Source organism: Humulus lupulus, chromosome 9 (genome assembly GCF_963169125.1).
Source record: "Humulus lupulus chromosome 9, drHumLupu1.1, whole genome shotgun sequence".
Classification (NCBI taxonomy): domain Eukaryota; kingdom Viridiplantae; phylum Streptophyta; class Magnoliopsida; order Rosales; family Cannabaceae; genus Humulus; species Humulus lupulus.
Window position 1 is genome coordinate 16,760,425 of NC_084801.1, and position 22,369 is coordinate 16,782,793.

At 35.7% G+C, this 22,369-nt stretch overlaps 3 protein-coding genes across 13 annotated transcripts; 1 reads left to right on the top strand and 2 right to left on the bottom strand.

Annotated features, from left to right (window-relative positions):
• Window positions 1-2,289: 2,289 nt before the first annotated feature.
• On the bottom strand, window positions 2,290-13,185 carry LOC133801401 (protein SENSITIVITY TO RED LIGHT REDUCED 1). Of its 11 annotated transcripts, none has more exons than XM_062239594.1 (6): window positions 12,989-13,183; window positions 10,317-11,869; window positions 9,849-9,916; window positions 8,491-8,780; window positions 8,170-8,382; window positions 2,290-2,545 (listed from the first exon to the last, which is right to left on the bottom strand). In XM_062239594.1, the coding sequence occupies exon 2, from the start codon at window positions 11,792-11,794 to the stop codon at window positions 10,928-10,930; it is 867 nt and encodes a 288-aa protein (XP_062095578.1). In that variant the 5' UTR covers window positions 11,795-11,869; window positions 12,989-13,183; the 3' UTR covers window positions 2,290-2,545; window positions 8,170-8,382; window positions 8,491-8,780; window positions 9,849-9,916; window positions 10,317-10,927. The 11 variants fall into 11 exon arrangements, with proteins under 11 accessions (XP_062095578.1, XP_062095579.1, XP_062095586.1 ...); XM_062239595.1 differs by having other exon boundaries at window positions 2,290-2,554; XM_062239597.1 differs by lacking the exon at window positions 2,290-2,545 and adding an exon at window positions 7,365-7,576 and having other exon boundaries at window positions 10,317-11,856; window positions 13,027-13,183.
• Window positions 12,795-14,886, top strand: LOC133799469 (uncharacterized). The gene is made up of 2 exons (XM_062237484.1): window positions 12,795-12,955; window positions 13,911-14,886. The coding sequence occupies exons 1-2, from the start codon at window positions 12,795-12,797 to the stop codon at window positions 14,884-14,886; spliced, it is 1,137 nt and encodes a 378-aa protein (XP_062093468.1).
• Window positions 14,887-15,460: 574 nt separating this feature from the next.
• Window positions 15,461-16,798, bottom strand: LOC133801711 (glutathione S-transferase T3-like). The gene is made up of 2 exons (XM_062239968.1): window positions 16,352-16,798; window positions 15,461-16,268 (listed from the first exon to the last, which is right to left on the bottom strand). Exons 1-2 carry the CDS (start codon window positions 16,796-16,798, stop codon window positions 15,738-15,740), a joined length of 978 nt encoding a protein of 325 aa, XP_062095952.1. The 3' UTR covers window positions 15,461-15,737.
• Window positions 16,799-22,369: the final 5,571 nt, after the last annotated feature.

The following is a 22,369-nucleotide window of genomic DNA, read 5'->3' on the forward strand; positions in this document are numbered from 1 at the left end:
AAGCCACGAGAGAAGTCTGCAAAAGAAAAGGGGTGCACATATAAGAGGTCAAGATTTAGGAAATATATGTATAAGGAAGCACACACACAATAAAATATTGCAAGATGCAAACTTACCCAAGTTGTGGACTGCATAAGGGCCTGCCCCAGCTCGGTCATGTTAAAACCCTCAAGGCTCCTCCACTCGGTCTCTGCGATATCCTCGGCAGCACGGGTAAACCTTTGTATGTAAGGAGCCAACGCGTGATTCTCCCATGGTACCTCACTCGAACCAGGGGCACCTGGATGGATAGGTATAGATGACCCACTATATGAACAAGGCGGAGGACCTCCATAAAGTTCGTAGCTAGGGAAGTGGGTGGGGGCAACATTAAACTCGTCATAAGAGGGCAAGAAGAAACGCCCTGGATTGGGAAGCGTAGCTCACGAATGACATGTTACATCAGGATCCGCAGTAGCAGGAGACGCGCGGGCTGGCCGCTTGGACATTCCTGAGCCACTCTCCAGCCTCAAAGGGGTCGGTTGTCCCTTCAAAATTTAGAACGTGTTGCTTACGAAAACACTCGTAGACTGGCTCTATATACTGAGCTGAATAGGGCGCGTAATTTTCCATCAGTCATCCCTCATAGGGATATCCTCCATTCTTCCCTTGCTGGGGTGCTTGATCCGCTGGCTAAGGCTGCAGTTGAAGCTGTCGCTGTGACTAAGGCTGCGGCTGAGGTTGTCGTTGTTGCTACAGTAATTCTTCTACTTGTTGTCGTAACCGGATAATCTCAGCATTATTGTCAACCGAATAATCTCAGTGTTTTTGTCAACCGAAGGTGGTGCATTTCTATTAGCGGCAGCAGTGGCAATGTGTATCCCCCTTCTTCGGACTGGAGGGGCCTCGTGAGTCTCGTTGGCAGTGCTGGGGGAATTTCCATTAGTGCGTGCAGACCTTCGAAGCAACATCTTCAGCAAAGTTCTAACAATCGAGAAAAACATGTTAGAACTTACCCTAATAGTTTCTAAGACAAAACTTAGTCTAAGCAAACATAACTTAGACCTATCAGTTATGATTTCTTATGAAAAAATATGTCAGCCATCTTTTTAAATTAGGGTGTGTTTCTATACTTAGACTATTAGGTCATATTTATTATTTTCTAAATTTGTTTCTAACCACCCTATATGACTTAATACTCAGGTTCGAAACTTATCGCTGTTCCAAAGTTAACATTTATTATTTTCTAAGTTTGTTTCTAACCACCCTATATGACTTAATACTCAAGTTCGAAACTTGTCGATATTCCAAAGTTAACCATATTGAGGGAGGACTAGGATTAGTAAAATCGCTCCCACTACTATGGCCCCCTAACCTCTCAATACAAAACCCAGTTCATTGATTTGTATCCACCCTCATCGAACGCAATCATTATTTATTGAATTTATTCTAAGTGAATTATGAGTATACAAATAAATTAAATTCAAAACAAAAAATCCATACATGCCATTCAAAATAATAACTTTATTCATTTGGAAAAAAAAATCACTTATTACAATAATAATTCAAAATAAATAAATATACAATACTAACAATAATTAGAGTAAAATTTCTAAAAATCAAGATCTTCTACATCTCACCATTCATCTAAGCATATCATCAGTTATTTCCTCATAATCATCAATATCATAAGCTTCGAAACTACCATGGGGAATATTCATTAGGATATTATTCTTTTGTGCATTAGTGAATTTAATCTCAAACCTATAATGTAAACCTAAATATAAGAAAATAATATCTAATAGCTACCGGTAAGTCATCTTCATTATCCATAGTTTCCCATAATTCTTCCAATTTCGAAACCACAAAAGGCAAATCCTTAAATAGCCTAATTACTAGGACATATTGTACCATGGCTCTCATCATAATTTGCCTAGTGATTCGAAGGTGAACTATCTCCTTGTGAAATTTGATCAATCTTTGAGTGATTCTTTCTAGCACTCATATTGTATCCCTTGGCTCTCTAACTCTTTTCAATGCCTTAATGGCACAGATATCTTGATAAGTCATAGCTCCATTTATTTTTTCTAAAAACATAATGACTAGAACGTTAGATTTTAACATAAACATAATATTCATAACATAAATACTTACATTGGTGGTTAGATTTTGACCTTTTGCGTGTGTATCAAGGAGAACTCCATGCATATGAACCGTGGCTCTGGTACCAACTGTAAAGACCCGACTAACTTAAAGACTTCGGACCTTTAAAAACCACTAAGACATACTACTATCTTTTGGATATATATATACATAAAATAATAGAACTTTATTATAGAAAACCTAAAATACGGGATCTCATTGTTATTACATAAAATCATAATAAAAAAAAACAAAACATTTAATTAAATGTTCAAATACTAAATGCGAAAATCATAAATACATAAATAAAATACTCAAATGTCAACGTCATCCTCGATCGATTTTATCGGTCCATTCCTTTAGTCCTCTCCCAAAATACATGCCAAGACACCTAGGATCCATCCCGCCTTCCATGTTCATTTACCTGCATCATCTAAATAAAAAAGAATGAGTCTAATGCCCAGTAAGGAGAAACTACTAAAGCATAACATAAAACATAAAAATTGACTACAATATTAATGGTCATTAACTCTTACCGTAGTATGTGATAGAAACCAATATAGTCCTATTTCTACTAATTAAAGGTAGGTTTAAACACAACTATAGTCTACGATAATGATAAAAATCTCGGGATTTGCCTATTTGCTTTCTAAGCAACCATATTTCTCAAGCGACTAAAAACATAAAAACAACATACATACACAAAGCACATAGCATATAATCATAGCACATAAAATCTAACTTATTTTCCTTACCAAAACCAGGGTATTAGAGACATGTGCAAGATTGGAAACTCCTAAAACCAAACAATAAAGCCATAAGTTTCCTAAAGAAAACAAGATCTAAACCATCAAGATAAGAACTTACAGAAAACCTTAACTTTCAAAGAAATCAAACACTTAACCAAAAGTCATTATAACAAATTAGGATTTGAGGTCAAAGAAAAGAATAAGAGGAATTGTATTGAACTAAACTTGAGGATTAAGAGTATCTTAGATAGCTTAGAACTTCAATCTTCACCTCAATACCGAAATCACACTTTAGCTTACTTTCCAAGTGTTTAGAAAAGCTTAGATTTGAAAGCTTTCAACCCCAAAACCCTAGTGTTTCTCTCTTTAAATGAATTTAGCAGCTTGGAGGCTTTGAGAAGTGTTTGAAAGATGATGCAAATGGCTAAGTGAAGAGTCCTATTTATAGAGTTCAAGGAATAAAACTAACTCCCTTTAAAATGAATAAATAAATTAATAAAAATGAAGTTTTCTGCTCAACAGATGCCCAGAACTCGATCAAAATCATTCAAGAGCAAATCCAAGTTGTTGAGAGCTGTTTCTAACTCGGATTCGACAGAGTTTCAAAATATGCAAGTGGAGCTGATATATTGCCCCTATAGGCGATATATCGCCTGCCCCATATTCACGAGGCTCTGTGGTTTCGTTCGTGCGAAGTCGACGTGTCTTTCATATCAACATAGGCGATATATTGACCCTTATAAATGCGATATATCGGCTTACGCTGATATATTAAACCACGTTTTCGCACACTTTCAGCACACTTGAAGTTGTTTAAACCACTTTGACTAAGTAATACGAGATCCTAACATCTGAGGGAAGGTTCTAGACTTCCTAAGTTTATCCTTGATTAATTTATTAATCTAAAATCCTTAAACATCTTTAATTATTCTATCTAAACCTTTGGTTATAATAAATAATATTTCTAGGACCAGCTTCAATAATCAAACCTTGTGATAAAATTAATATTTCTAAACTATAAGTTAAACTAATAAAATCCATAACTATCTCTGAGTTTCCAAAAAATTCTCGGCTTGAACCAATAACTACGAAAACTAAAACACTACAGCACACACTATTACTATCTAACTAAGTAAAATTCTGAGACGCTACAATTCTCCCCTACAAAAAAGAATTTTATCCCCGGAATTTACTTAACAAACAATTCCAGATACAATGCTCAGATGTCTTCCTCTAATTCTCACATTGCCTCCCGTTCTGTACTATTACTTCATAAAACCTTGACTATTGGAATACTCTTAGACTGTAATTCCTTTACCCCGTTCTCCAGGATGCGAACTAGTCGTTCCTCCTAACTTAGGTCTTTCCGAAGTGCTAACATATCATACTTGAGAACGTGGGATGGATCTGACACATATCTATGCAGCATCGAGATGTGAAACACATTGTGGTTGTTTGCTAGAGCTAGCGGTAGGGCTAATCTATATGCTACTGGTCCCACCTTGTCCAATATCTCAAAAGGATCTATGTATCGGGGACTAAGTTTGCCTTTATTCCTGAACCGCTTCACTCCTTTCATTGGAGATATTCTTAAGAAGACTTGACCTCCGACCTTGAATTCCACATCTCGTCACTTGGCATCTGCATAACTCTTTTGTCGACTCTGGGCAGCGAGCATAAGCTTTCTAATCAGTTCCATTGCATCTTGAGCCTCTCTAACAGCCTTGGGTCCAAAAAGTTGTCTTTCTCCTACCTCGTCCCAATGTAACGGCGACCGGCATTTCCTTCCATAAAGTAGCTCATAGGGTATCATACCGATCGTTGCCTGGGAGTTATTATTGTAGGAGAATTATATAAGTGGCAAATACATACTCCATAATCCTCTGAAGTCTAGTACACAAGCGCACAATATATCTTTTAAAATATGTATGGTACACTCGAATTGTCCGTCGGTCTGAGGATGAAATATTGTACTGAGACTTAGTTTAGTACTCATGGCTTGCTGCAAGCTTCCCCAAAATCTCGATATGAACACCGAACCTGTGTCGGATACTATGGTCTTAGGGATTCCATGCAGTCGTACAATTTCTCGAACATAGATGTCTGCGTACTGGTCCACAGTGTACGTAGTCTTGACATGCAGGAAATGAGCTAACTTAGTGAGTCTATCCACTACAACCCAAGTCGAGTCGTGTTGCTTACTTGTTCGTGATAATCCTGTCATGAAGTCCATAGCTATGTCTTCCCACTTCCATTCTGGTATACTAAGCGGTTGTAATAAGCCTGTGGGTCGCTGATGTTCTGCCTTTACTTTCTGGCATATTAAGCATTTGGACACATACTTTGCTACGTCTTTCTTCATTCCCGACCACCAATATAATGCCTTAAGGTCTTGAGTCATCTTGGTAGACCCCGGGTGAACTGATTATTGAGTAGTGTGTGCCTCTTCTAATATCTTCATCTTAATCTCATGGTCATTCGGCACGCATACCTAGCCTTTATAATTCAAGAAACCCTATCTTAATATAGAGAAATCTGTAGTCTTGTCTTCTTTGATTGCAGCCATATGCGATAATAGTGTGTCATCATGCCCTTGCCCCAAGGTATCCTTCTTAATCTTCTTAATTGAGGTCCAACAAATGGCTCTTGAGGACCTTGTTCTTCGTCATCGAGACTGCCAACCATATTGTCAATAGTATTACAGCTTTTGTTGCCATCAACTATTTCTTAAGTTCGATCATCACCGATTGGAGACTTATTCTCTATATCTCCAACATATTCTATTACATCTCTGCCATAAATCTCTAGAAGAGAAACTATATACAAGTTGATTGGATATATTTTCAAATTAATAGGCTTTGCATCTTTTTAAATATCTTCTATATTTTGTCTTCCATTTGAACTTCGATCTTTCACTTTTTAGGAATATGACCATATATACTCTACAGCTAAACACTTTTAAAAACGGTAGTAGAATATATATTTTCGTGTCCAAAACTTATTTGGAACATCACCATTCAATGGAGTTGAATGAGATAGGTTGATTAAATTAGTTGCAGTCATCAAAGCTTCACTTCAAAGGCTTTTTTCTAGCTTAGCATCAAACAACATTGTTCTAACTTTTTCCACTATTAATCTGTTCATCCTCTCAGCTACTCCATTATTCTGAAGCGTTTTAAGAACAAAATGTTCAATTAGTTTTGCAGTAATGTATGAACGATCTCGATCTTCCTAGTGATGTGCGGGACAAACATCGTTATAAGTTGTCCAAGTTGCCAAGAAATAGATCCTGAAGCGTTTTAAGAACAAAATGTTCATGTCTAATTCCATTTTTTGCAGTAATGTATGAACACTCCCATATATTCTCCTCTATTATCCGTGCGAACGCATTTCAAATTTATGCTAGTTTCTCATTCGACACTAACATGATACTAGTTGAACACTTTAAATTTCTAATCTTTTGTCTTGAGCGCATACACCCAAATCTGAACACTTTAAATTTCTAATCTTTTGTCTTCAGCGCATACACCCAAACCTTTTCTAGAAAGATCATCAATAAAGGTAATAAAATGCACAGCACCTCCATAAGTACTAATGATCATTGGACCACAAACATCATACTGCACCAAATCTAAAATATTGGGTATTCTATGTGGAGCCTTGTAATGAAAGAAAAAGATCTATGTTACTTTCAAGCCAACAATGAATACACAATTTTAGAAGTGTATCTTTTGCTTTAACACCAATTAGTCTCTATATTTGGTTAAATCATGTAGTCCTTTCTTACTCATGATGGGTCATTTATGCTACAATTCAATAGAAGAGCATTCACGCACCCATCACTGATTTTGGCTTCTATCATGTAAAGGGTGTTTATCTTCTTGCCTTGAGCTATCACCAACGAATTTTGAGTTAACTTCCACTTTTTATCCCCAAACACACCTGTATAGCCTTATTCGTCTAGTAAACCTATGGATATTAGAATAAGACGTATGTCATGTACATGTCTCACATATTTCAAAAATAAACGACAACTAGTATTCGTTTCCAGGAAAACATCTCCTCATCCAACTATCCTTGATAAATTATCTGTACCCATCCTCACATAACCAAAATCACTACTAGTATATGATTTTAAAAAATCCCTTCAAGAAGTTCCATGGAATGTATCTCGTGATGCCAAATTAACATGATTATCATCATAGACAAAGATCACTTCATCTCCATTAGAAATGGTAGTGCCTACGTTACTCGCAACATTCACTCTCCATGTGGCCTTTCTTGCCACAATGCTAACATTCTACATCATTTCTTGTCCTCAACCGATATTTTAGACAAATATTGTGATTTCCATGAATTTTTTAAATTTCCATTGATATCTCTAATATTTTTATAAAATTATAAGTTCAGATATTTTCGTACCTGAAACATATATGGAAGTTGTATCACTAAAAGTGAACTAGTGATAACAATAATAACCTACAAACCTAGTGATAAAGAAAAAAAAAATAACAATCATTGTAAATATTAATTCTTTATTCATTTTACAATTTAAATGAAGAAAAAAAACCCTTAATAGTAACAAAGAAATTTTGATGTAAAATGTTGGTCATAACAAAGACCATAACAACAAAAAAGTTCTCTTTTAACGAATTAATGAATTACTTTCATCTCAAATTACTCCAGTAGTCTCTCTGTCCTCCTCTCTACATTAAGCGTGATGAAAATCAGCTCAAATAATATATGGGGATGGCTTATATATAAAAAAATAAGAATAAGAATCAAGAAAAGAATTCAGCAAATTATGATAAATGATGCTATGTTACTTAATATTTATCTCCAAAAATATAAGATGAACTAGACTAATGCTGATTTACTATTAATATTTCTTCTTTTTTTCTTGAAATTTACTTTGAATATGTCAAATGAAATTTCTCCGTTATTTAAACTAAGGGTTCTTTTATTGTCTTCATCAAAGAATCATTAAGTTGTTAGTGTTTTTACACCTTTGATATCCCTAGAAATATAGGAATGAACTTCAAATCTATCACCTTTAGCTTTCCCCATTTCAATAGGGTCTCAAGAATGCTATTTTAACCCAAGAGAAGCAGCTCAAACAACCAAGCCTATGGTTTGTTCTAACAAGATTTGAGGTTTAAGTTCCTACTTACATGACAATCGCTATAGTTTCATATTCCTCAAATATTATACAGTTAGGTGGAGCCCAGTTTCGAAAGAAAGTTAGTTTAAGGTTCAGTAGAATGTCAGTCAATATAAAAGAGCATCAAAGGGTGCATACCTTCTCTCCTTGTTTCCTTAAGTCCTCAAGATTAGAGCCACAAGAAAAGTCGTAATCTTTTTCCTTCTGACAAGTTTTATTCTTGTGCAGGGATTTGTGCTTATTACAATCCTTAGTTGCTTTAATCTTGCTATTGAGCCTTTTGCGTTTCTTTTCCTTTTCATTCAACTCACTCTTAAGCTTTGCCACAGTAGTAGGAATCCCTTTCTCTGCCTGTTAACATCACAATAAGTTGAATGTATTATAGCTGGTGAGTCATACCCAATATAGGGAGAATAAAATCCATTCAGAATTCATCGAAGTACATATTTAGTGTCTTACAAGAGAAAGGTTAACAGAAGTGCCATCCCTCATATGAAAGGCGTCAGCTAGGACGTTCAGATTAAAAGGATGAATACATGCATCTCTTTTTCGCAAAAATGCGCCATTTTCAAAGAGCTGATCAAATTCCATCCCTTCCCCTTTACAGATTTCAAGGTTTCCAACCACATTATGTAAATACTGGGTCCCAGATATTGATGGAGGAATGGGCATTCTGCAAAAAAATTCGTAATGAGGCCTAAGTTTGTACTGATTTATGAGATCAACAGCACCACCAAGTTCCCGCAGCCCTGACAATCATTCGAAGATTTTATAATGTACCATGATTTCAATTAACACTCTATGTATGCATGGTTCAAGATAACTAAAATTGAATCTAAAAGAAAAGAAAGAAACAGTGTTCTAAGTCACAGCAAATAGGAGTCAGTTCAAGATAACATTGTTTAGTTTATCTTTTGACCCTGCATTATTCTTGCACCCAACAGCCCAAATTACTACTTTCCTCGAGCCAAAAATACCGAGTAAGCATTGTTCAATCTCTTAACCATTTGAAGAAACTGAAAATTTCTGCAAACCCATAATGAAGTGTTGATTCAACATGATCAAGACCTACAATAGATTTGCTAATATAGCCAAAAATACCGAGTAAGCATTGGCACCACATTGTTGCATGCAAAAGAACCTCATATGCTCGAGAGATTGGTGCCAAATCAGCACATCCTAAAGAACTTTTGTCTCAAGCTTATACGCATGAAATATAGGGACACATATGACTAGGTATGCAATGTACATGACCCCAAACACATAAGCCAACTGCTTTATTCATGCATCTCTCCAACCATTTCCATCTTAACGTAAACTCTTAATAAAACAGAAAATGACAATGATATTTCACAACCATATTTTAAATCATAGACTTAAGGAATAGAATTGTCCAACCATTTAAGCATTAAAATTGTGTATGTTTGAGCAAGTTCCTTCCATGGACTTTTCCAGATGATCATTTCACGATCAAGTGGGTTATATACAGCTCAGTTTGTTTTATCACTGCGTTTAAACCCCATGAAATACTCTCCAACATGGAGATCTGATCAGTGACACAATAAGCAGACATTTAAAATAATACAGATAATATTGACAGAATATAACTGCCTCCATTCAAAAGGACAGCAACCACAATTGGCATTCCCCCACCACCCAAAAACAAGAACAACTAGAACAAGGACAAAAGCCTAGTCAAAAAATAAACTCACACCCTTCAAAATTTGGACCATAAATCAAGTATCAGTTATTTCAAAATTGTAAATCTACCAAACATTAGTACAATAAACAATCAAATAATCAGTATAGCCTATTACCACGTCCAAAGCTTTTGGCTTCAAGATCCATTTGCTCTTTGAAATGTTAGATAATGTCCCAACTTCACCTGCCAAAATTCAAAAATCACACAATTATGAATTCAGCTTATTAAACCTACATAATCTAGAGAATATAATATAGCCTCAAAAATTATGTCACTTGAAATTCAAAACTTCAAAAAATAATAACTTAATTGACAAAAATGGTGGAGATGTGACCAGTAACAGTGAATTGGAATTTAGAGGTAAGGGTTATAAATTGCTTGGCCCATGTCTAAGAGGCCTTCGTACTGTCATTTGAGTCGACCTTGAAAATAATATCACCTAGGGCTATATTTTTTCTAGAACTTAAATCTTCATTTTAATACTGTTCATGATGTCTGTGTATTTCTACATTAAAATAACATTTGTAAAGCAAATGGTCCATTCTAGAAATGTGAGCACCAAAAATCAATTTTTCTTTTCAACCTTTGCCATTTTTGTTTTGACCTGATGCCTGATACTTGAAGCTTTGGTGTGAATATTCAAATCACTAGTTTGTTTACAATATGTCCAATTCCTTGTATCTCCTTTCATATCCTTGATCATCTTACTTCACAAGACTGAATGCACTCCAAAAGCACGAAGTAATATGACAAAAGAAACATCATTCTATCTAGCCCTAGAATTAAATGAGACAAGGTCTAAAATATATGGAGAAAAAGAATATCAAAAATTTTGCAAATGACATATTTTAGAAAAAATTATGAAGCCAGATCCATGAAAAATTGTCTCTCTCAAATTTATTGTGTATAATTGAAGACAAGAGATAGTTAAACAGTTTTAGTGTTGTGTTGGAAGAAAAGAATGAAAAACAAGAAAGATTAATTTGTTTATATGGTCTTCAAGTGTCAGGTGTAAAATTTTAAGAGACTAGAGAAGCTAAAAGAAAACAATTATAATACAATAAAGACAAATGTGTTTATATAGAATTCAAGTGCAAGATGCACAAAATATTAGGAGACAAGAGGAGCTAAAACAAATTAACAACAAAATCAAAAGAGAAGCTATGTAATAAAAAAAAATACAATGCAATTTATTCAAATTTCTGGAATGCAATCAAAATTACTAGATTGCGACCCTGGATCAACAACTGGGCTGAAAAAATGCCAGCTTGAATCATGGAAAGCGCCATAATAATCATCTGAAACTGTCTTAATTTTGAACTCATCCGTGAATTTACTAATTGAAAAGATATGCCTAGCTAATGCAACAACTGAGTTCTTAAATTGGGATGCATATTGTTCATAGTTCTCAAAGCTATTCCCAAGCAATACTATGTTTTTCAAAAGCCCAACTCTCCAATTCTCCTCTAAAAGATTGTCATACAACTCTGCTTCACAATGCGGCATGAAAAATATAGTTGGCTTTAGTGCCTTTCGCCGACCCTGCTCATCAATAGATAAGACTAAGCAACCCAGAACTTCCAAAACCTGAGATTCTGTGGTAGAAAGAACTGGGTCAAACACCTCAATGCCTCCAATCCAGCTGAACTTTCTTTTTAGCAGAAGTGCAAGACTCAGTTGCAATCGAGGGTTTTCATAGGATTCGATGCTGCCAATACCATATATTACCATCTGCATGTTTGAATCAAAACCTAAAACCTTTTGCAAGTTATGCAAAATTTCTTGAGATTGAATTTGATCCAATAAAGTAAGAAAAAACTGAGAAGTCTCAAGTTTCTTCATACACAATTCCATCTTCTGTATCAATTTGGATTCTCTAAGAGAATCAACTTCAAAATCTGTTGGAGTCCAAGGTATCGCTTGTTGCTGTGGCAGTGGTTCTCGAGTTTGAATTAAGGGATTAGTTCTTCCTCTGCGGCGACCTCGTCGAGGTACAACTATTGTCCAATCTTCATTCAAAGAATCATTCCTAGCTGTGAGAGTTTTGGCAGAAGCCGCCATTGCCAAAAAGAAGAACCCTCCTGTCTCCTTTATCTCAAAAAACTTCTCTTTTGTGGGTTGCACTACAAAGAAAATCTACTTTCTCTTAATTCCCATACACAATAAACTAAGCATTGTTTTTACTTGAAGATAATTGTTTCCAAACATATAGCACCACACAGATGCACATAATGGTTCAATCATGAACACACAAACAAGAACTATGAATTTTAATCCAAATAAAATCACTAATTCAAAGTGAAAATCTCACGTCACATCACTAAAAACATGATTAAATATTTCATGAGTAAAACTGTAATAGTGAGAGAAAAAAAAAACACTCAAATGAAGAAATCGAAACACAATAAAGAAAAATCACTAATCAACTATATGAAGGAGGAAACTTGGGGAGAAACCCAAAGTGGGTTTCATCACAGACGTAGACACACATCACGGAAAGGGCGACCTATGGAGAATTCTGGAGTGGACCACCGTGAACGTCGACACACATCGCAGAAGGGGCGGCTTGTCGAGAAGCCCAGAGTGGGTCGCCATGGACGTCATGGAACGAGCGAGGAAGGCGTCGTGGACGTTGGCTCTAAAGGGGTGTAATGCAGATTACTAAATATGAATTAGTTGGATATGCTAATTTTTGGGAGAGAATTTGACCGAAGTGGTCTTGACAAACAACTAGCTGATGGGATCATTTTACTTTGATTAAACTCTGAATCAGCGGTGACCTGACCTGAATAAATTTATAATGCAGTGTCCTTCAACTCATGTTAAATTCACTTGGTAAAGTCCTGAATGAACATGTTGAATCAACAACTTATTATGGGTTTGCAGAAATGTTCAAATTCTTGGAACCAAGCTAACAGATTTACTAAAAATTCTATGGCATGCATTAGAATCAATTAGTTTTTTACTAAATAATAACTAACAAACAGATTCAAATAATTATCATATAAATTCACATCTTCACGAAGACGAATTAGAAGTAGGCAGCGATGGAGGCAAAATGATGGCGGCGGCACACGGAGTCGGAATAGATGAGGGAGAGGAACTCGGCGATGATGGCAAAGGGCAAAGTAATCGAGAGAGAGAGAACAAAGAGGAAAGAGAGATACCGAGAGAGAAGAGAAGAAACAAGGAAATTAATCAAACTTCATATATCAATATCATGTGAAACACGGTAAAAGGTATAGAAGTTAAAACCTTCGGGAATTAGCTTAAGAGGTTCCCGGTGAGCAAACCTGGGAGGGACAATAGGTTTCTCCGCCGGTAAATCTGCCTCTGCAGGTTGTCGCGGTGGCGGGCCGGCGGGACACAGAGAAAGAGAGGGCGAGTGAGGCGTGAGGCGTGAGCCGTGAGGAGGCTCCCGATTGTGTAGCTTTAGGGATTGTAAAACACAAACTTTTATATTTATATTTTAATTTTTCAGTTTAACAGAGGTCTCCAATTTTTTTTTCAAAAGTATCGCTTAGAGCCCTGCTCATCGGTGCTCTACTTCATCTTTTAAAATACCTCTCCAAAACACACATTTTTCTATTTTACCTCTAAGTTTTACATTTTATCATACATCAGATTCTTTATTTTTTTCTCTATATCATTTAAATATTATATTTTCAAATATTTTTTATTCATTTAAAATATTTTCTATAACTATCAATAATATATTTATATATTTTAATGTTTACAATATCTACCCATATGTAATATCACATAATTATATTATAATTTAAATTTATCCAAATTTATAAGATAGACTAAAATATCAATTATTCTAAAAATAATTATAAATAAAAAATTTTATTATTCTCAAAATATATTTTGGGAGTTTTCATTGGAAATATTTAAATATAATATAATATTGTGAATATATTTTTTGGTATATTCTATGGATATTCTTCTTTGATATATATATATAATATTTTGAAGATATTTTTTGGTATATTCCATGGATATTCTTCTTTGATTATTGTGAAAGAATATTCTTAGCATATTCTTCGGTATATACTAAGAATATTCTTTTGATTTTCTCAAAACTTCACTTATAAATAATGTCATTATTTTACAAAATTTTACAAACACTTTCATTTATTTCTTTACACACTTTTTATTTTACTTCTTTCTATAGAGTTCATATGGATCCTGACTTTGAGATATTTGACTCTTCGTCATCTGAGGAGGAGGAGGAGATAATTTTAGCTCTTGCTATTGAAGAAGAACGCTTGGGTAATGAAAGAGGCTCAACATCGCATCGTAGGTCTATTCCCCGACGTGCATTCATTCGAAGAAATTCGCTTGAAGGCCATCAACGCCTCTTTCAAGATTATTTTTCTGAGTCCCCGACGTATCCACTAAATTTATTCCACAGGAGGTTTCGAATGCAACGTCATCTTTTCTTGCGTATTCAAGCCAAAGTTGAAGCATATGAACCATATTTTGTCCAAAGAAGAGATGCTGCTAAAAGACTGGGTCATTCCTCGCTTCAAAAAATAACTGCTGCAATGAGAATATTAGCTTATGGAGTCTCTGGAGATTTTGTAGATGAATACTTGCGGATTGCAGAAAATACAGCAACCAAGTGTTTGAAAAAATTCGTTAAGGCTATCATAGGCATATTCTCCCATGAATACTTAAGATCCCCAAATGAGAACGATATAGCTAGATTGTGCGCAGTTGGAGATAGTCGCGGGTTTCCTGGGATGTTAGGAAGTATTGATTGCATGCATTGGAAATGGAAAAATTGTCCAAGTGCTTGGAAAGGAATGTATTGTGGTCATATTCACGAGCCAACTATAATTTTAGAAGCTGTAGCGTCATATGACCTCTGGATATGGCATGCATTTTTTGGATTGCCAGGCTCCCATAATGATATTAATGTTCTAGAACACTCTTCTGTTTTTAGAGAGCTTGCTGAAGGACATGCTCCAAAGGTCAACTACTCAATAAATGGAAATGACTATTCGATGGGCTACTATCTTGCCGATGGTATATATCCTTCATGGTCTACGTTTGTCAAAACAATTCATGCTCCACATGGCCGTAAAAATAAACATTTTGCAGCAACTCAAGAATCAGCAAGAAAAGATGTAGAACGAGCTTTTTGAGTGCTTCAAGCTCGATTTGCTATTGTACGTGGACCGGCATGATTTTATGATCGACAAACACTTAAGGAGATTATGATGGCATGCATTATTTTGCATAATATGATCGTAGAAGACGAGCGACATACTTATCTTCGAGTAGAAGACTTTGTTTATGAACAAAGCAATGAAATAACTGAAGAGCCTATGTCCCATGAGCATACAAATGAATTTGTAAACTTCATTCAACGCCATCATCACATTCGAGATCGAGGAATTCATTTTCAACTTCAGTCGGATCTTATTGAACATTTATGGGAAATATATAGTAAATCTTAAGTATTTGCATTTTATATATTACCAAGTTTAGGCTAATATTTATGTTCTTATTTTGAGGAAGATGTAACTTTAGTTTCTTTATTTTCCTATGTTAAGCCTAATATTGTATTTTTGTCTTATTTTATTGTATTTCCTTAGGATATAAAATATGTAACCTTAAATTCAAGATATTAATCATCAAGTCAACAATATTGCCTTTTATATTAGGAAGCTTTTACAGCCAATATAAACTATTGCAATAAACATTTTATGCAAAAAAGTTTCTTTCAAGAATAAAAATTTTCATCATTCAAGTGTTCTATACAAAAAAGTTATCAAAAGTAACCATCATTGAGCTTTTGTTTTGTACAATGCAAATTTCTACATAGAAAAGCTATGGGTAATTTTCTATACAAAAAAAGAAGCTATTGGGCTGCTAGTTTATGCAAATTTATATGCAAAAAAACTATGATAAAAACCAGTAAAAGAGAATTCCCAAAAGTGGTTGCATTGTTACCTTTCAAGAATACCAAAAATACCAGCCCAAACACTCTAAATCATGGCTTTCTAGACTTTTGCTTCTCAAGTATTTCCAATTGGAGGGTACGGAAATACTCTTGTTGCGTTGGAGATAAAATTGATACATCTACTCTCGTAATTTCTAACTCCCTCCTCATGATTTCATTCTCTTCTTTCTGTTTATCAAATTCAAGCCTTTCTTTTGCAATGCGGGCATACTCTTTCCTAATTTCTCCTTTCTCAGCATTAGATTTGATTCTCTCCCCTTTTATTTCAATCACCAAATCAGTAAGATTGGAAGAGTTATCCTCTTGCCTCTTTCGCTTCTTTGCAACTTTCTTTCCAATTGGTCTCTCTAAATTCACATCTAAAGATGGTGCTGCAGTATCTTCATCTATGAACTCTGGTGCATGACCATCTCGAATTATTGATCTTCTTTTAGCTTTCATACTGCTACCCTCAGCCACAGATTCTTTCCACTTTGGATGGTGTCGTAGAATAGTCCAACAATGAAGAAAGTTGAATGAAGTGGGATGGATACTTCGGTAGAACTCTTTGGCTTTCTCAATCTGAAAAATCAAGTAAAAGAGATGAGAAATATATAATTCAAAGTGTTATAAACAATATAAATTATATTATATTATTCATGCACCTTATCTTGCTCATTAGCCCCACTTGGAGACCTTCTTTCAATTTGAGCTAAGGCCCCACAAAACTTATTTGTAGCAAGTTGGATAGTAGACCATCTATTTCTAATAGAGCATGAACTACGTTCAGAAGATATAGATTTTTTGTTTTTCTCATAATATTCATGAACTCTAGACCAAAATGAATATTTTGATTGATCAACCCCATTGATTGGGTCCATACTAGTATTCAGCCAAGCCAAAACTAGTAAGTTGTCCTCTTCTGTGCTAAAATTTCCTTTTCTAGATTTAGTTTTTCTACTACTTCCCTCTTCTGGATTGGATGGAGTATATTGCGACTCTAAGTCATTCAAAGATGGGAGATAGTCATTGTAGCTTTCTTCCCCCTCTTGTAACAGTGTAGTGAAGGAATGAACCCCATGGAGTTGTGAGTCATGGAGTTGTGAGTCCATCTTTCAAAATCTGACAAGAGATAATCATAAATTTCTTCCATATATAATATGTATGTTGCAATGCTTTAAATGCCAACTAATTCTCAATAATTTAAAAGAGAGAGAGAGGAGGATATGTGATAAAGTTAAACCAACTTTGTTATAGGTAATTAAGGTCTACTGCCCTACCCCATTCAAAAGTTTTACTTTTGACATAAATCTAGATGAAACTAATTCATCATCTTTCTTTGGTAAACTACCAAAATAGAAATAGATTAAACATGAATTTATGTTATTTTGGTTCTCACTGTTAGATTTACTATGTTTTTTTTGTATTCTTATTTTGCAAATAAGGAAACTATTGTACTGGATCTAATAACAAACTATTTTTGTATTCTTATTAAATATTTCTTTCTGTGTTAGTGAGAAATGAACTATTGTGGAGCTAACTTTAAAATATAAACATAAGCAAGGAAAAACTAAGACTACAGGGTTTATAACTAAGTACATTGAAATAGTAGGCCCATTAGTTGCATCAATGGCCAATTTAATAATACTAACTCAAATTGACCACATTCAGCTTATTTAGCTTATAGAGATTTTTATTGCAAAGGAAAAAGTACTGAGACCAACACCATGAAAGCTAAGGGCCCAAGCTATTACCATGAATGAAATATGATTCCCTTCTTTTTTAATATAATTTTCTTCATATTGTGTAATGCTTATTGTATAAATTTTTTAATTCAAGAGTATATCAACCAAATTCGAGTAGTTTGAAGTACTAGAATCATGGTATTGGCCAATACAATCAGACTCTAAAAGATGGTATCAACAAATACTAGTAGGGATTCATTGCTTCATTTCAAGCTACCAACTTTGTTAGCTTAAATCACTATAATAAGATTTTTAACTTATTCTATTAGCTTAGACAGATGATTCTTGCCCCATTTTGAGGCCATTACAGAGTAGTCTATTTATACTGTACTATTGAGTTTTGCTCCACAAAAGAAAATAATGAAGAAATCCTATGACACAATTCTCTGTCTCTTGGAAAAATGCAAAACCATGGCTAAGCTGAAACAGCTATATGGGTTGATGATAACTACATCAGTTATCAAAAACATGATTCCATTGAGTAAGATTATTGACTTTTGCGTTTCTCCCAAAACTGGAGATTTCTACTATGCAAGGTCAGTATTTAGTCAAATTGCTCAGCCTAATCACTACATTTGGAACTCTATGAGCAGAGGTTACTCTTTTAGCGACACCCCAATTGAGAGTTCGATCATGTACAAAGATATGCAGCAAATGGGTATTTTCTCATTTGGTGATTATTTGAATTATATGATAAGCACTAAAGAAATACCATTTCAGATAATATTCCCACGTAATGGTCTCCATGTGTTTGTAGAAATGCATGAAAAGAAATTTCTAAGATAATTAGGTATAAAGGTGAAATTTGAAGAGGGTAGAATCAAGTAGTTCCATAGTCAAATTACCAAGAACTTGCAATACCAATATATATATATATAACCAGTACCAAAATAAGAACTTGCAGTACCAAAATATAGATATATTATATGCAAAACTTGCAGTACCAAAATAAGAACTTGCGTGTGCTTCCATAGTCAAATTATCAATATATATATATTATATGCAAGACTTGCAGTACCAAAAAAATAAGAACTTCAGTGTGCCATTTTGTTACCTGATTGAGAGAGAGTGGACGTGTCTAAAAATCTGAGATGCTTAAGTGGCTGGTGTGGGTGTAATGAGGAGAGAAGATGATCACTGCAAGGAGGGGAGGGGAATGAGGAGCACGAACCAGACAAACTTACCCAACTCAAAAGTGCTAAAACAGTTTCTGGCGCCAATCTTGGAAGAAAACGAGGGAAAAGATTGAGAAAATGGGAAGATGAGAAAAATTAATAATATATTAGAATGAAGGATGAATAGTATACCATAGATATAGCTTTTTACTGTAGATTTAGCAAAAAAAATTTGTAAAATACCTCATCCGATGTACACTTATTTTTCTTAGTTGGAGCTACTTTTTACAGTTTTTATTGATTTAACTCACCGGATGTGAGTGCTCTTAATACTCTAAATTTCATTTTGTATCATTTAAGTCTCAAAATTTGTCTTACATAAGTCTTTTGTGTTAAAAAAACAATTTTTAGTATACACACGGAAAACAATTTATAATCCAACTAGAAGGGATTTGTGGTCCAGATAATTTTTTTTTAATTTATTTAAGTGGGTCATATATATCATTATTGGGAATTCCCTTAGGGGCTTCACTTTAAGCCTTATCAGTAGGGCTCTCAGTGTTTATAACTCGTGCATAGTTTTTGGCGCGATTTTTTTTATGACCGTGTATATTGTAGCTATTTAGAGCCTCTGCAAATTTTCAGAAAATTCCGAATAGTTTACAGTACTGAAAACCAGGTTCAAACATGTTGTTGCACACGTGACTAATTTTTTTTATGCACGTGGAAAACAACATGTTTGAACCTAGTTTTCGGTACTGTAAACTGTAACGCCCCAAACCCCAGGGATCGTTACGGTGTGCCTTGTAAACAGTGCTAAACTCGCTAACCGAGTCATTTGGCCAAAATTGTGAACTAAGTAGGATTAGCGGTTTAGGGATTAAAAACTTTGGTTAAGATGTAACGTTTCACTAGAACGTTTAGTTTATACATTGGGATCCCGAAAATAAAGTTTCAGAGTTTATTACAGAAAATATTTACAACAGGCCGAACTAAGCGGCAAAACAGGGTTCAACCCTAGTTCCACTTTAAACCTCGGCCGTGGCGGACGAGCAGCTGCATATGTACACATCATCACCTAAGCTCTCCAACTCAAGGATGGTCCAGCTTCCTCTTGCCTTTACCTGCACCACGTAGCACCCGTGAGCCAAAGCCCAGCAAGAAAACACAATAGAGCATGATATAATATCAACAACGATCATAATAACCATTCGGGACTATCAGTCCAAGCCAATAGGTGACAATTGCCAAAAGTCACAATAATGAGCATCGCTCCCTCTAGGCATGTGACAATAGGGTCACCAGGGCTTAACCGATAAGTGATTCTTTCTTAAGTTTGATTAGGACAGGTGCAAGGTGATTAGTCACCAATATAACCTTCCTCACGACTCTAGAGTCGAAACTATGGACAACGTCCCTTAGCCATGTGACAAACGGTCACCGGGGTCATATACCTTGGCTGAAAACATCTGGTCTTAGACCAGGCAAGCGCTTATAGTTCTCATTGACCTTCCGGTCGGTCCAGCATTAATACCCCATATGAGTCATTCAATGCCGACCTCGATTAGATCTAATCTTTACTTGGCCCGGCGTTCACAACGCACTGCCACCTCTGACCCTTGGGTCGGTAAAACACGACCAGTGCTCAGCCCGTGGTGAACTTAACTAATAAGTCACAGCTTCACAGACGGATCTGACACCATTGTCGATTCTGACTAATAAGTCAGCGCCATACACAGGTAAGCCATGCCACCAAACACATATTACATGTCCAATATCTATAAACAAGGTATTCAGCATGCTTACTTAACAGATATTAGTACAATTAGGACTATGCATTAACACAGAGGCCCAAGCTCTGAGCGATATCACACCCAGTATACAAAGCATGTCCTAATCACATGTTTCTTATGCATCATACGCAATATATCCACAAATCCAACATGCACCAATAACAGTCGTGCATGTCACGTTTAGTAGTCAACCAACATGCATCAAGAACAGCCATGCATGTCATGCATAATAATCAACCGACGTGTATCAATAATAGCCATGCATGTCACAAATACACAGGGTGCAGTTTTCTTACCTCCGGTTCGAGTAGAAGTTAAAACAAGAACGACCTTTGAGAACGATCGATCCTTAATTCTTTGACGGTCACCTAGCCATAACCAAAACGATCTCCAATTAATGAAAAATTACCAAAGATAAGGTCTTAACCCAAACCCCACTCTCGGGACCTCGAAACATGCCCTCACAGTGAGTAGATTCGATCCCGGGCCTTAAGGATTGAAACCCCAAGCCAAAAGCCCTTAAAAACACCCAAAACAGGGTTCTGAAGGAACAGGGAGCGCTACAGCGCTGCCCTTCTAGCGCCCCAGCGCTCAAGACAGAGTCACAAACCGCCCAACTGAGCCCTGTGTAGCGCTATAGCGCCCTCTGATGGGCGCTGTAGCGCTACCCCCAGACAACACCATCCCTGAAACTTCCTTCTTCGACTTTCTCAATTCTAACTCGATTCTAATGCTTCCAAATCCCATTTTTGGTGCCAAATGACCCCAAAAACCATCCCCACATGTCCTAGGGACCACAACTCCAAGAACCCTAGCCAAAACTCCAACCAATTCCCAAGTTTCCAACTCAAAAACCAGCTGAAACTTAACATAGAAAACAGAGCAAAACCAAGAGTTCTAGTGGCTAGAAACTCACCTTAATCTCAACAACACACCCTCTTCAATGGTGGAGCATAACCCTAGCTTGGCGAAGCTTGGCTCCTTGGCTTAATTCCTCAAACTGAGCTTGAAAATCCAAAGAGAAAAGAGGAAGAAAATCTATCGGGAGAGAAGGAAAAGAAGCTCTGTTTTTGTTACTCTTCTATAGCCTTAATGGCTGATTTATATCTCTTAGGGTAAAAAGACCTAAATACCCTTAGGTCTAAAATAAAACCTTAGCAGCCACCAAGGGCAAAACCGTCCTTTCGCACCTATTTCATTAATCACAAATAACACCCTCCAATTCCCGCTATTCCCAATATTCTCAAACACCAATAAGCCATATCCCATTACCCTTTACTTCCCGGTAATGCATAAACCATTAAATTCACCCCAAGACTCACCCCGAGCCCCGGACTTAAACCCGTTATGACTAGACCGAACACTTACATCTCATGATCGTCTCATGTCGATAGCTCGAACCAATCCACCTTATAATGTGGCTATATTAATTAATCACAATCATGCACCCAAAATATACAATTACGCCATAGTGGCCAAATTACCAAAATACCCTCACAATAATAAATTCTCCCATACGCATGCACTCACCGTCATATAATAATATAATCCACGTAAATATGCATATATTCATGAAATACTATAGTAAATCAATTATGGCCCTCCCGGCCTCCTAATCAAGGTCCCAAACCTTATTAGGAAATTTGGGGCATTACATAAACTATTTGAAATTTTCTAAAAATTTGCAGGATGCTCTAAATAGCTACAATATACACGGTCATAAAAGTAAAGTCGTGCCAAAAACTATTCACGGGTCGAAAAACACTGAGAGCCCTACCGGTAGGGCTTAAAGTGAAGCTCCTATAGAATAATTGTCCTATCATTATTACGGGCATTCTAAAAATGATTTTCCAAAGACTTGTGTGAAACACAATAAAATTTGAGGATCTAAATGATATTTTTCAAAATGATTAAGGACTTCTATTAATATAAACTTTATTTTTATTTAAGCGTAGTTTTTTCATATTAAAAAGAAGGTAGATAATTATTTAGTACCCTGTGTTTTTGTAAAGTATCGACTTTGTACCATA

Excerpts from the sequence above, each read along its gene's own strand:
- LOC133801401 (XM_062239594.1), bottom strand. The coding sequence starts at position 11,794 with ATGGCGGCTTCTGCCAAAACTCTCACAGCTAGGAATGATTCTTTGAAT.
- LOC133799469 (XM_062237484.1), top strand. The coding sequence starts at position 12,795 with ATGGCGGCGGCACACGGAGTCGGAATAGATGAGGGAGAGGAACTCGGC. Across the intron at positions 12,956-13,910 it reads ACTTCATATATCAATATCAT|AGTTCATATGGATCCTGACT; the intron begins GTGAAACACGGT and ends TTCTTTCTATAG.
- LOC133801711 (XM_062239968.1), bottom strand. The coding sequence starts at position 16,798 with ATGGACTCACAACTCCATGACTCACAACTCCATGGGGTTCATTCCTTC. Across the intron at positions 16,269-16,351 it reads GGGCTAATGAGCAAGATAAG|ATTGAGAAAGCCAAAGAGTT; the intron begins GTGCATGAATAA and ends TTGATTTTTCAG.